The sequence below is a fragment of the Eretmochelys imbricata genome, chromosome 5 (genome assembly GCF_965152235.1).
Source record: "Eretmochelys imbricata isolate rEreImb1 chromosome 5, rEreImb1.hap1, whole genome shotgun sequence".
NCBI classification, from domain to species: domain Eukaryota; kingdom Metazoa; phylum Chordata; order Testudines; family Cheloniidae; genus Eretmochelys; species Eretmochelys imbricata.
In genome coordinates this window covers 73,087,191-73,101,801 of record NC_135576.1, presented here as the reverse complement: position 1 = coordinate 73,101,801, position 14,611 = coordinate 73,087,191, and the positions used below count along the sequence as shown (strand labels likewise).

Sequence of the window (14,611 nt, the reverse complement as noted above, 5' to 3'; positions counted from 1 at the left end):
TAAAGTATCAAAGAATGCTTAATTTCGGGTTTCTCCAGCTGTTGTTTCATGTCTGACTTTATCTTGAAGATACTTACCTTAACCTTATTATTCAATTAATTAAATATTGATAGATATTAAGTGAAAGAAATACCTTATTAAATGTAAATTTAAATAAGTGTAAAGCTACTCTATGTAACACTTAAGAAAAAAGGCTCAAGGCTTGGCTACACTTCAGCTATTCTGGAATAGCTATCGCTTTGGAAAAACTCTGTGTGTGGACACTCTTATTTTGGAATCAGAGTGTGTTTTCTTGAGTTAGCTTAATCCCCTTCCAAAGTGGATTCCCTTTAAATTCAAGCCCTACCTTATTAATGAATAACTTTCATGTGTACATAAATCCTGAAACTTGCATCTCAGGTTTTAGCAATGTTAATTTCTTGTCTTTCATTTCTCAAGAGCAGAAACTTACATCACCATCATCTTTTAAAGAACACTTAAATTGGGACTATGGCTAGTTATACCTCTTTGTGTCCTCTTTCCTGCCCCAACCCCAAAAAGGGTGGAGTTTGAGCAATATGTTGCACACCTGGATTCGCTAATTAAAAAAATCCTAGTCTGAGATTACCCTCTAATATTTTATGTTTTGGCTTGCTGTCGCCTGGGAAGTGTCTAAGATATTTAGTCTCAGAGATGTTCCTTGGTGCTTGTTTTGCAGGGACATGTGAATTATAGTACCTCATTGTGTTCACTGTAGATTTGTTGAAAATTGCCTTCAGTGAGACATTGCTAGCTACTGAAGTGCAGTATAATCCTGTTTTGTTATAGCAATACAGTAAATTACCATCTTCACATTTTGTGTACTATTTCATCCACACCAAACACAAACAAAAACAAACTTGTTAAAAGAACACTTGGGTTGCAAAATCAAGCATGTGGAAGATAAGAAATGGCAGAATGCAGTGTTGACCATACAACCTTCATTGGGCCCCCTTGTGCATATGTACTATGATACTGTCTGTAATTACGTGACCACATACTATTTTATCCATAAGATGCCTGCCTTGTTCAATGTGCAGGATGAACAGTGCTCATTGAATGGGTAGTTTATCCAGTATATAACCCCATGCACTATTTGCCACATGCCATCCAAACTCTGCACTGAACACAGAATTATTAATTTCTTCTGGAACATTTTCTGTGGTATTCTCATCATAGTACCTTAGTTCTTTAAAAACATTTTAGTTATTTACAAATATTAATTAATCTTTACAACACTTCTGAAGTGAGATGGTATTTTCATTCCCATTTTACATATGAAAGACTGGAAATACAGAGATTGCAGTTTTGTAAAAAGTGTAAAAAAGTGACAAGTAATTTAGGGTGCCCAATTTGAGATGCCTAGAACTGATTTTTCAGAGTACTTGGTACAAAATGCTAATGTATATGCAAAACTCCCATTGACTTTGTAATGCTCCGAACGGTGGTCCAAGAGCATGAGAACCAAGCTCAGGGCAGACTTGAAAAAACAGGACACAAACCCTAAATTGGTTGTGAGTTCTAAATTTAGATTTCCCCAACCAACTGTACCATGTGCAAACTCTTCAGGCACATTAACAGCCTTAAACAGATTCACAGAGAATCCCCCGGATACTGCAGTCTGTTTTGTCACCCTGGTGAGTGAGTGTATTTCCATGATAGATGGTCTTTAAGACCAAGAATCACAGCAACATTAATTCCTGGTCCCAAAGGACCAGTCACTTACCCAGGTTAATTGAGCCTTGGATCTCACACCAAGGACAACACTTGTAGCCAGTCCTATAATAACCTATATGAAGATTTATTAACTTACCAATAAATTTCATCATGCATATACAAAGCAACGAAAAAACATTTTCATGAGCAATAATAGAAATTGAAAGATAAGCAAAGTAAGAAAAATACTGCCTGAGAACTTACTAGAGTTTGACATAAGGCTATTTGTATATTTTGACATATGATGTTGATAATGTTGTGAGTTAAAGCTTTAAATTTTAACTTTTTTAAATCTCAGCATCTACTGTCACTAAATAATTGTCTGACCCTCCCCCATAATTTCCTGCAACTGTGAAAATTTAAATAAATAAAAATAAGAAAATGCTCAAAAATAACATAAACATAAGAACGGCCATACTGGGTCAGACCAAAGGTCTGTCCAGCCCAGTATCCTGTCTACTGAAAGTGGCCAATGCCAGGTGCCCCAGACGGAGTGAACCGAACAGGTAATGATCAAGTGATCTCTCTCTTGCCATCCATCTCCATCCACCCTCTGACAAACAGAGGCTAGGGACACCATTCCTTACCCATCCTGGCTAATAGCCATTAATGGACTTAACCTCCATGAATTTATCCAGTTCTCTTTTAAACCCTGTTATAGTCCTAGCCTTCACAACCTCCTCAGGCAAGGAGTTCCACAGGTTGACTGTGCGCTGAGTGAAAAAGAACTTCCTTTTATTTGTTTTAAACCTGCTGTCCATTAATTTCATTTGGTGGCCCCTAGTTCTTATATTATGGGAACAAGTAAATAACTTTTCCTTATTCACTTTCTCCACACCACTCGTGATTTTATATACCTCTCTCATATTCCCCCTTAGTCTCCTCTTTTCCAAGCTGAAAATTCCTAGCCTCTTTAATTTCTCCTCTCACGGGACCCGTTCCAAACCCCTAATCATTTTAGTTGCCCTTCTCTGAATCTTTTCTAAGGCCAGCATATCTTTTTTGAGATGAGGAGACCACATCTGTATGCAGTATTCAAGATGTGGGCATACCATGGATTTATATAAGGGCAATAAGATATTCTCCATCTTATTCTCTATCCCTCTTTTAATGATTCCTAACATCCTGTTTGCTTTTTGACTGCCGCTGCACGCTGCGTGGACGTCTTCAGAGAACTATCCACGATGACTCGGAGATCTCTTTCCTGTTTAGTTATAGCTAAATTAGCCCCCATCACATTGTATGTATAGTTGGGGTTATTTTTTTCCAGTGTGCATTACTTTACATTTATCCACCTTAAATTTCATTTGCCATTTTGTTGCCCAATCACTTAGTTTTATGAGATCTTTTTGAAGTTCTTCAGAATCTGCTTTGGTCTTAACTATCTTGAGCAGTTTAATATCATCTGCAAACTTTGCCACCTCACTGTTTACCCCTTTCTCCAGATCATTTAGGAATAGGTTGAATAGGATTGGTCCTAGGACTGACTCTTGGGGAACACCACTAGTTACCCTTCTCCATTCTATAAAAAAAAAAATTCTGCCAAGCCTATATATATGGCTGTGATAGGGTCAGGCTAGATGGCTATAGGAGAGTAATAGAAGTCAGATATATTAGCCTCAGGCTAAGTAGGTCCCTTTTCCCTGGGTAAAGTAACAGGGAAGGTTCCAGAACAATCAGGAACCTTCTGGAGACAGTTAAGATAAGCTGATTAGAACACCTTCAGCCAATCCAGAAGCTGCTAGAATCAATTAAGGCAGGCTAATCAGGGCACTTGGGTTTTAAAAAGGAGCTCACTTCAGTTTGTGCTGTGTGTGTGAGGAGCTGGGAGCAAGAGGCACTAGGAACTGAGAATGAGAACGCAGACTGTTGGAGGACTGAGGTGTACAAGCATTATCAGACACCAGGAGGAAGGACCTATGGTGAGGATAAAGAAGGTGTTGGGAGGAGGCCATGGGGAAGTAGCCCAGGGAGTTGTAGCTGTCGCACAGCTGTTCCAGGAGGCACTCTAGACAGCTGCATTCCACAGGGCCCTGGACTGGAACCCGGAGTAGAGGGCGGGCCCGGGTTCCCCCCAAATCCTCCCAACTGCTGGTCAGACACAGGAGGAGTCGACCTGGACTGTGAATTCAGAAAAACGGCCAAGCTGAGGGCTGCCGTGAAGCTCCAAGGCAAGCAAATCCGCCAATAAGCGCAGGACCCACCAAGGTAGAGCAGGAACTTTGTCACAATGGCATAGTCATGATTAATAGATAATTAAATTAATATGAAGTAGTAAAAACTAGTTGCTGTCTTGACCTTCTAACTCTTTAAGTACCAAAAGCAAATTGGTCTGTTATGGAGCTATTATCTGCACAACTTGCTTTTTAGAAATGCTGTTTGCTGTAATAATGCCAAAAATGTCTGAAACTGGTAAACGGTTTATCCTCTAACTTAAACTGTACACAAATGCTTACTTTAAAAAATTCTGGCCTTAATTTTATGGATTGGAGAATTTATGATGATTTAATGACTATAGGGTGTCTTATAATTTAAGTGTAATGCCATTATATTACAAAAATCCTATAAAGTGTTTAAAGTTCCAGTGCTGTGTAAATGATGACGAATGATTCTGAAATACAGTAAAAGAGAGCTTGATTTTTGCTTTTCTTCCCATTTATGCATATTAGGAAACTAAACATTTTTTAATTTCACCTGGCAACCTGGGCACCTGGCAACTACAGTGCAGAAGAAAAGATATTTGCTGCTTTATCTTTTGTAAACCAATGTTGACTTTATTTTTTGTTTCTAAAAACCGCTTTCTGTTCATTGTTCACAGCCACACAGCGGAGGTCTTTTGGGTGGAGAGGTAGAAATGCTTCACTTCTTGTATGGCTGTAGATAGTGTAGTATTTAGATCTTATTTTAAATAGAATTGGTTAGCATATAGTTTTTAAATATCAGTGTCCATCGGCTAAACTTTTGTGGACTTGACCAAAGTTATGGAAGATTTCTGTCTGAAAAACTTTTAATTCTGTTCTGCAATTAATCTAAAGGTCAACTGGACTAAAACCTGTAGAATATTTTTTTGTCAGTGTTGCTCTTAATTTCTGTAGTTATACCATCCAAAAATTTCTGTCTATTGTTTTTGTTTTCCTAAGGAATCATTTCCCCAGAGGCTACAAAACCAGGTTCCAGTAAAACTGATAGGTATTACTGGAAGTAAAAATACTACTTAATGTATTGATCTTCTATCTACTATAAATTATGGTCAGTTATAATCCTTTCTTTAAAGGGAAGATAATGGCAATATAAATTTGTAATCCATCACAAAGAAGAGTGAATAACTAAACAGTTTTTTAAAGGTTTCTTATATATAGGGTTTCCACCTTCTAATGGCTGGTAACTGGACTCCTGAGGTCCCGCCCCCTGCTCCACTACTTCCCCTTCCAGCTGGGCTCTCTCTGCTACTGGGCTTGGATGAGAGCTGCTGTAGCCTGACAAGGAGCCTGACTGCAGGTAGAAAGTAGCCCTGGCTGAGCAGGGGCTGGCATGGGTTAATGACCGTGCGCCTCCCCCCGGCCCTGTGGTAACTGGACTTTTGGTGTCCGGTCAGCACATCTGACCAGACACTGCCAGGTCCCCTTTCTGACCAGACTTTCTGGTAGAAAACCGGGCACCTGGCAACCCACAGTAGCACCGGGACACAGAAGCCAAAAACCGAACTGTCATGGGTGGCAACCCTACTTAAATGTAATACACAACTACTAAAGAGGAAGCTGCCATCTTGCCAGTCTGATAAGATAGTTTTGGGACCCAGGAAATGAATCTCGGCCGAGGAAAATAGGAGACTTCAAAATGATATACCAATATCCGGTGGTGTATGTCCTTTTTTTTTGTTTGTTTGTAGTTTTAGAAGGGCTTTGGTTATACAACTTCTTCAGACATTCAAATACTGAGATGACTATTCCTGTCACTTCCAAAATGTTGAGTGGAATTAATGCTGGGAAGTAATAGTAGCTTTTCTTGTGATATACCAACACTCATCACAGGGCCACTGAAACATTGACAAGTACTCATTATAATTATGAAAATTCACTTGTAGCTTTCTTAAAGATACTACATGTAAGTGATAATTGTAAATTGCTGTTTGTAACAATACATTGTTATTTAGGAATTCAAGTTTTTAGATAGATAGTTTCCTTATCAAGCTCTGCTTTAGTTTCTCTATATACCAAAAACCCCCCAAACAACGTATTATTTTATAAATGTTCAGAGTGTTTAAAGGAACACAGTGAACCCCAGGTATAACCAATTTACAAAAAATATATAGTTTGTTACTAAACCTGCTCCCTAGTTTCCCTGCCAATTTTTGTGGTTTTACAATTGCACTTTCCTGTCTTGCTAAATAATCCTTTTTGTTGCTGTGTGACAGACCCACACAAACAGGGGAAGCACTGAAACTCACTTATTTAAATATTGTCAAATGCACAAAGTAAACACAAAAATGGAGAAATAATTTGTTGTTCTTGCAAATTATAGGACACCTTTTGTAAGAGATTAAATTGGGTATGTACTGTTGAAAGAGAGAAAATGAATGGATTTCACGAAATTATGAATTGAATCCAAATGTCCCATTAAACATACACATCTAAAAATCAAACTGGAGGAAAACATAATATAACTTATTTCACTCAAATGTTTAGAAATATGATATGGAATAAATTATGAAGGATCTATCAAAACAGAGATCACCATCAGTTTGCAGACAGTTCAAGTCTGCAAAAAAAAAAGCAGCATTGTCAAAAATCATAACTGAAAGATTTTAAATTTATGCAGTACCTAATATGAGTGAAGTTATGTTTTCTAAAAAGAAAGGAAAGTCAATATTTAAAACTTTTTTCTAAGAATCTTACAAAAATGCTAACTGGGCGGGAGGTAGAAATATCAATTCATTTAAGAAGTTTGTAGCTGAATCCAGTTGACCTTTAAACTATCCTTTAATCTTTTTAACCCCTCCACAAATTCAGTCTTCATATCTACCATAATCACAGAATGCTGGTGATATCATATTGTATTTGAAAAACACAAACAAGCAATTTATATTTTTAAGGTGCATTATCCCTTTTCTGGTTTAACTGCCATATATTATGCTATTCCACATTGTGGAATAGCACACTCTCTTAGAGGAAAACATTATTTTTAAAAAAGACTTAGATAAAATGTGTGCAATTTTAATGCCTTGACTTACTACTCATGTTACTAAACATAAGCATGTGCTTAATTGTTGGCAGGATTGGGGCCTAAACTGCTTGCCAAGAGAACCATATTTTTATCTTTTTAATGAGTTAGAGAATCTGTAGAAGTTAAACTCTAGCCATGGGACATGTGAATTGGTAGGATATTGTCTACTTACAAGTAAGGCTATTTATTAGTAGTGCAGGGTTCTGTTTGTATAGTATCCTGAAAATGTAGAGTTAGAAAATAATAATAATCTTGATAGTGTATGAATATTAGTAGGAGATATCTGTAGAATTGATGGGTAGAAGCTGGATTTGTAACATGTAAGAGATGGCATAGAGCATTCTGGCTTGCTTTAAAAGAAGTAACCACAAAAGTTGAAGTGTTTTTATGAAATTATTCTAGGCATATTATTCCTTTTGTATATCTGCAAAATTTAACCTTTTGCTTTTGTGAATGAGGGTGGAAGAAGAACAGAACCCATCTCATTAACTATAATATATTTATCTGCCTGGTTATTCACCACACATTGCTGTTTCAAAGATGGAGTAAATTGATCAGAATCTTACCTTTTAACAACTATATTGACTTAAAAAAAAAAATGGAGAGAGCAGCCATTAGTAGTGATGAGGCTAATTCTTCATGTATCTAAAACTATTTAGCATATGGTGCTATTTTAACTAGCAAAAATTCTCTTATTCCCCTCTTGAGAGGGCTTAAATGCCATGTAGTCATGAGTCTGAGAAAAATCAAATTATTGGAGTAAATTTAACAAAAAGGGATGAAACATCTTTTTAAGATCTTTTGGATTTCCTGGCCACTGAATGTGGTGGTCTAGGCATGGTGTCGCCAGTATATGTGTAAAGCATGTAGTCATTACCATGGTCTGATTTTGTGTTTTAGGTGACAGAATGAAAGGCCACAGTTGGTTGGCAACTAACTCACTTTTGGATTAAACAAATATTAACCCCACTTCTGTGTGTCACTTGGTCCAGACTTCAAAAGCATGCTATTGGATAAGAGTTTGATTGTTCTGATTTTAAACTTGACCACTGCACCATGTTTCTTTCACCTGCTATTTTGCTTTTTGTCATTGCCCATTTAGCTGGCATGTTAAACTGCTCATGTGCTGTGTTTGTACAAGCTACCATTATTTTTCATTATTTATTTGCTTTATTAGTGAACATAAGTATTATGTTACTTTTAGTGGCTGCTCTTCACTGCATGGTTTGAATGCCAAATAATCCTTCTTCTCAGGCCTTTCAGGTTCTCTTTGAAATGTCTGGAGAAAGTGTATTATTTAAACCTATGTGTGTATGTCTGGGCATACATTTAAATAAGGCTTTTAAATCAGTACTGTTTTCATTCATTACATGTGTGTGTTGCTCAACTGTGCCAAGTTACAGGTGTTGCTGGGCATCCGGCTTGGGTTATTAAATTCACTTCAAGTAAGTACCCAAACACTTTGGATTCCTTTTTAGCCAGAAATCTGTACGTTTGCCTTAACTACATTAATCAGTTTAGTTGTATTTATTCGTAAATCTGAGCTGGCCATCTCTCTGTAGACTCTCTAGACAGAAATACAGAACCTACTGAATTGGAGATCACTGTCTGCTTGTGCACACTTGCTCACTCTATGTGGTCCTTTCACTTCCTGAAGCATATACATACCTGCCATACCGAACATGTTTTGAAAAACAGTTCCTTCACCCTAAAGCAACGGTTATAAAAAGTTCCTGGTGTGAATATCTTTAAAGAAAGATAACAGAATGCTAGAAGTTGTGAAGAAAATTCTGACTTGGTTGGTATGGTAGGGGCAGCTAGAGATCAGCACCGCTAGATAGCTTTGCATGTAATGGAATCTTAATACTCAAGGAAAACTTTCAAAATTCTGTGAAACTATATAATTTTTTCTGAATTAAGGCAGCTGACAAAATACAGATATTATCTAATTTCCTTTTAGAAAATAGTTATTCTTGAAAAGAATTAAATGCTTTAAAAGAACTTAATAAATGACAAGACACGGAGCAAGTCTACTCTACTGCGCTACATCAGCACAGCTGCACGTCTGGTGAAGAAGTACTATGCCGTCGGGAGAACGCTATCCCATTAGCATCATTACTCCACCTCTGCAAGGGGAGGAAGCTATGTTGGTGGGAGACACTCTCCCTTAGAATTTGATTGTACGGCATCCAACATATGCATAAGAAGAAAAGAGGAAATTGCCGTAATTTACAGTTGCATGAGCCATAGCAACACAATTCTCAGAATTTGAAAACATTTTTGAGAAAAGGGTGGTAATGCCATGCTCTAGTTACAGAAGCATCACTTTCAAGCTTACTGGCAGGAGGAGGAAAGGATATGCACCATGCCTAAATGCCAGTTTAGTCAATTTGAATTTATTTAAATTGCCTCCTTTTGACTGATGCTCCTATTTCTTTCTTCAAGAATGAAATCAATTAAGTACTTCCGGTCTGAGGTTTTGTTGGAGTGTTGAGCTATCTCCAGGTTTTGCAGACTCAAAATGGAAACCGGCTTTGTGTGTGTGTGTCTGTGTTTGGTGAAGTTAGCCACTTTATCCCAGGCTTTGAACAAGGGAAGACTAATAGATATTGAGAGAAGGAGCTGGGAATTCTTGGGTTTTGTGTACAGTTATTTGATGCCATACATTATATTCCCCGACTAAAAGTAGAGCAAAATTCCTTTAAGCCTAAGTAAGCTGATATTTTCTTTAATACAGACTAGGTGAAACTATATTAAACCTGCCAAAAACCAGATACCTCTTCTTGGTGCTGGGGTTCCCCTTGACTGGTAACTGAAGCCATGAAAATATCCAATTGATTGGCTATATTGAAACTTCTATCATTATAGGAGAGAACATTACTTCTTGCCAGTAAGAACTCCTTTTAGCTCTCTCGCTCTCTCTTTCCACCCCAGGACTTGGAGCTGTTGTTTCATTTAACCTTACTGGAAGTAGTCTTCCTTTCACAGAGATGGTTCTGACACCCTTGTTTAAAAGTGCTATATTCTGAGTGATTCAGCTGGGAAAAGCCAAATCAGTCTGTGCATGTTGTGATTGACTGACTGGGCGATTTGGCTGGGATTTCCTAGTGTTCTAAATTCCCAGCTTGTCTTGTTTTGTATTTTTGTCTCCACTTGGGATATGTTGCAGCCATAACAAAACTTGTAAAAGCTCAAATTCAACTATATACATCTGGGAACAATGCTATGTTTAATCTCAAAAAGTGAGAATAAAATCTCCACTTCGAACATTTTACAAAAAAATCCCACATCTGTATTTGGACAGAGTCACCCGAACACTAATGTGGATTCCAGAAAGCGTCGGCGAATCTAATCCTGTGGTATCCAAAACTAGATTTATTATCGTAACTCTTGGTCTGTTAGTGATTGGGTTTCAGCTTGTCACATTCATGTAATTACCATGTAAATTTGTCAATCTTAATAGGGTAGATATGCCCTTCCCATGTAAAATCAGACCAGTTTAAGTAACTGGATGGAGTGCATTTGTGCCAGAGTGACTTGCCACCAGGAATGAATACAGACCTATTAGGCCATTTTCCCCCTCGTGCATAGCTGAGATTAATCACTGAATTTAACTGGTATTGTCTTTCAAAATGACTGGAGCATACAGTGCCTACTTTGAAGAAAAAGGCATGAGTATAGCACTATTGACATATTTTACTGTAGCAAGAGACAAAATTGCAACATTGCAGCTCTGGAGTCAGAATTGTTAAATATTTTTACCACAATTTCATTTGGAATTAATTTTTTACTTACTATGTCTTCTGAATCCAACCAGGGCCATGCCTTGTTTGATATTAATTTTAAAAAGAAAATTGTCTTTGGCTTGGCAGAATTCACCTGAATTTGTATTATGACACTCTCAATGACACGTGTGCTAAAGTAGCTCAGAATTTCCTCAGAATTTAGGCTCGTGGATTTCTGTGTTAGGTGCTGTCTTTTCCCCCTTTCCAGTCCTAATCGTTCTTCCTATTATGTTGTAACTAAACTAGGACTTGCCATCTATACAGGCTGGAAACGCAATTCACTGACTCCTAGGACAACCATTTTTCCTTGTCCTGGCTGCCGGCATGATGTGGATCTGGGAGAACGTGGCATCAATGGCTTATTTCGAAATTTCACCCTGGAAACTATTGTGGAAAGATACAGGCAGGCAGCCAGGGCAGCCACTGCTATTATGTGTGATGTCTGCAAACCTCCACCTCAAGAATCTACAAAGAGTTGCATGGACTGCAGTGCAAGCTATTGCAATGAATGCTTCAAAATATATCATCCTTGGGGAACTGTAAAAGCCCAGCATGAGTATGTAGGACCAACCACTAACTTCAGGCCCAAGGTAAGTGGTTTTTAATCTGGCATACCTTGCAGATCTTTTCATTTCTTGTATCTGACCTGATGCTGCAGAGCAAATGTTGCCCATAAAAAGTAATTATCTATTGGATAATCTTACATTTGATTTCCATCACAATCATCTATTAAATGAGTTGTAAGATTTTGCATTAAAGTTATTAATCTGGTGCCAAAGAGGTAGGTGTTGACAAATGCAGGGGGAACATATTGGAAGTGGACCATAGACTTTGACTGCATCAAATTAAATGTGTTGGGTGTGGGTCTATCAGATGAAGGTGTGGGGCTTTTTAAGAACAAGGTGTTAATAATTTTAGTCTGTTCGTGGTCTTAAATAATGTGTTCTTTTTTAAAAAAAATCATTGCAGTGGGTCTATTCTAGAAAAGTAGCACAATAATAATAGTTTTGTAACAATAGTTCTTTCTTTCTCTCTCCTCCTCCTCTGCTGCTTTCTTCCTGCACTCTTAGTGGTAGCAAAAGTGAGTCCCTGGCACAATTATGTGGTAGGTGTGTGGTGGAATGTGTGGTTGCCATGTTGAACTTAAAACCTAAACTGTGTAAATGTCCCCATTTGATGACTTTGGTCACAACTGCCGTCCTTCCAACATAAGACAGCTGGAGAGCACGTAACAATCATCTTTGTAGCTTATTAGGTCCCTACAAACACCAAAAATATTGCTGAATTTGTGTAGCTCTTGTGTCTGTGTACCCAAGATAATGTAGTACTGCTTTCTTAAAATATTAATCTTCTAGTTCAGATATTAATCTTCTTTAATTTGGTTCACTATAGGCTGAAAGGCATGACTAATTTGGTCCAAATATGTATGCGTTAAGTAACTGACCTAGAGAAAATGTAAAGTACTTATAAAATCAGGGAGGCAAATAGACTTACAGGTTTGGATTTTCTTTTTATGTAAAGATTTGCGTCATCTGGAGGTTTTATGCTAACAGCCACATATTTTCTATTAGCAGCTCTTTTAAAAATATATGTTTAAGCTTAAGCAGGACTCTAAGGTTAAAATCTAGTCATGGTTCTATGTTCTAGAAAGTCAAGGCTTAGCAGCGAAGCTGAGTTATAGTTCTGCAGAAGTTTTGTGTAATTTGAAACCAATTAATGTTCTTTCACATTCTCTTGCTATCCAGACTACTCTAGCTGCTTCTACTTTGTTATAGTTATTTAATCTTTCTCCTTTAGAGAAGCAGACTGATCCAAGTTTAGTGCAGATGGAAAGCCTGAAATTATTAAAAATTCTGTTTTTAGTATTGTACGGTTAATTAACTTAATATGATTTTTTTTAACAAAATAGTCTCCAAGATTAATTTACATGAAAAAATTAATAGTATTCCTGCAATCTGACAGAAAATCCAACAGTACAAAACTATATAATCCAAATAATAATGTAAAATAGGTAATTGAATGAAACAAAACTTTGCATGTTTCTTACTATACTTTTTTTTTTTTTTTTTTACTTGTAAAGACTTTGTGTATGTTGGGAAGAAAATCTCACTCTCTTTAAAGCCCAAGTGGTGGTTTTTTGTTGTGTTGTTGGGTTTTTTTGAGAGAGGCATTTTACTGATGATAAAAACATTTTTACTTGTGATGTCCATTTTAAAAAAAATAATCTTTGGCTCTCTAGACTTTGTAGTCTGATCAATAATCAACAAATGTTATTTAACTCTCCTCTAATACAGGATATCATTGCAGCAAATCCTTGTCATTTATCTAAGTTCAATAGATGTTCTAATTTCTTAAAAAAAAAAAAAAGACTTCTAGTGACTTTGACGTCTTTCTGAATTCTTCCATATGTTCTGATGAGTATAACGATTTACAAATATTAAGTTTTGTTTTTTAAAGGATTTAAAGCTTAAACCAAATCTCTCTTTTGCAGGCAGAGGTAGTAAAGGGGAAGAGAGAATGATTTTGGTATGTTGTGTGCGCATATGGTTGTGACATAGAAGAAGAAGCTTTGACAATGAAGATAGACGTTCTTGAAATGTGTTGTGTTTTTTTTTTTTAATACAGTTTAATGACTATGGCTTAAACACGTCAAATTATTCAGGCATCACTCTCAGAACAGACCAACATAGCTACATTAAAGCTTTTGTGATGGCCTTATTGAGGGATGCCAGCACTTTTATGTAAGATTAAATGTGCACTTGCATCACATGCTTTGTTAGGCCATAACTTAATGTGTGAAGTATTAGTCCTCTAAACAACGTTCCCAGTCATCTATTTGATTAATTTAAAAGCAGACTTGATAGCACTTGGTGATGTGTGTGGTGGGGATGAGAGAAGCATATACTATGATTGTTCCTGAATTGAGAGAAGGACAAGATAATCTTCTAGGTTTTTTCCATCTGCACCTTGTTAGAGGGCTGTAACTTTCATTTGACTGTAGTATGAGACAAGATGAGGAGTAGAAATGTGGTCTGTTATGAAGGCTGGGCATTCCTGTAGAAAAATGGCTTGTCTTCCAAACAGTGGCTGCTAATGTCCTTATGAATTCAATCCTCATATTTTGAGGCTTCTTTAAAGGAATGTTATTAGGGCTTCCCTTCTTTTTGCCAGCCCAATAGTCTGTAACCATGGAATCCTGAATATTCATACTTCTAGCCTAATGAAATTGTCTCAGAAGCACCTTGGTAAACAGGTTGCCCTCTTCAGTGAAAAGGCTAAAGAAGATCAAAGTTGATACTTGGAATTCAAAAGTAAAAGTTTGCTTCATTTGAGGACTGCACCCCTTGCTCATTTCGCCTCTGTTCTTCTATTCACAGATCACTGGGTAATATTTCTTTTCCCCCTCCTGATATCACTTGCAATGGATTATAAATAAGATGAATGTAAATTACTTGAGTTTGCACTAAAGTCCATGAACTATGGGATTGGTTTACTGTTATACTGTATCTTAATGAGCTGTTAAATGTTTTTTCTGAAATACAGTTGCATTCTTATTATTTTTGGCAGATCTTGATGTGTCCAGAACACGAAATGGAGAGGGTAAACATGTACTGTGAAATTTGCAGAAGGCCAGTGTGTCATCTTTGTAAATTGGGTGGGTCTCATGCAAATCATAGAGTAACAACCATGAGCACTGCCTACAAAACTCTAAAGGTAAGACTAAATGTCATTTCAGTTTGACCTAAGAAAGCAGTGTAAGGTATTGCATGTTATAAACACTCCCAGGCTTTTGCATTTAGAGAATGTCGTAGTTAATGCCTTAACCATGTGGCTGTTGCACAACAGAACATGATGATGTAACTAGTTTC

At 37.1% G+C, this 14,611-nt stretch overlaps 1 protein-coding gene across 2 annotated transcripts in view; it reads left to right on the top strand.

Annotated features, from left to right (window-relative positions):
• Positions 1–14,611, top strand: part of TRIM36 (tripartite motif containing 36) — a 50,486-nt gene that overhangs the window by 23,657 nt on the left and 12,218 nt on the right. For both annotated transcript variants that reach the window (XM_077817328.1, XM_077817329.1), the window contains exons 3-4: positions 11,007–11,332; positions 14,310–14,456. In XM_077817328.1, the coding sequence (XP_077673454.1) occupies positions 11,007–11,332; positions 14,310–14,456 (473 nt within the window). The remainder of the gene's footprint in view (positions 1–11,006; positions 11,333–14,309; positions 14,457–14,611) is intronic.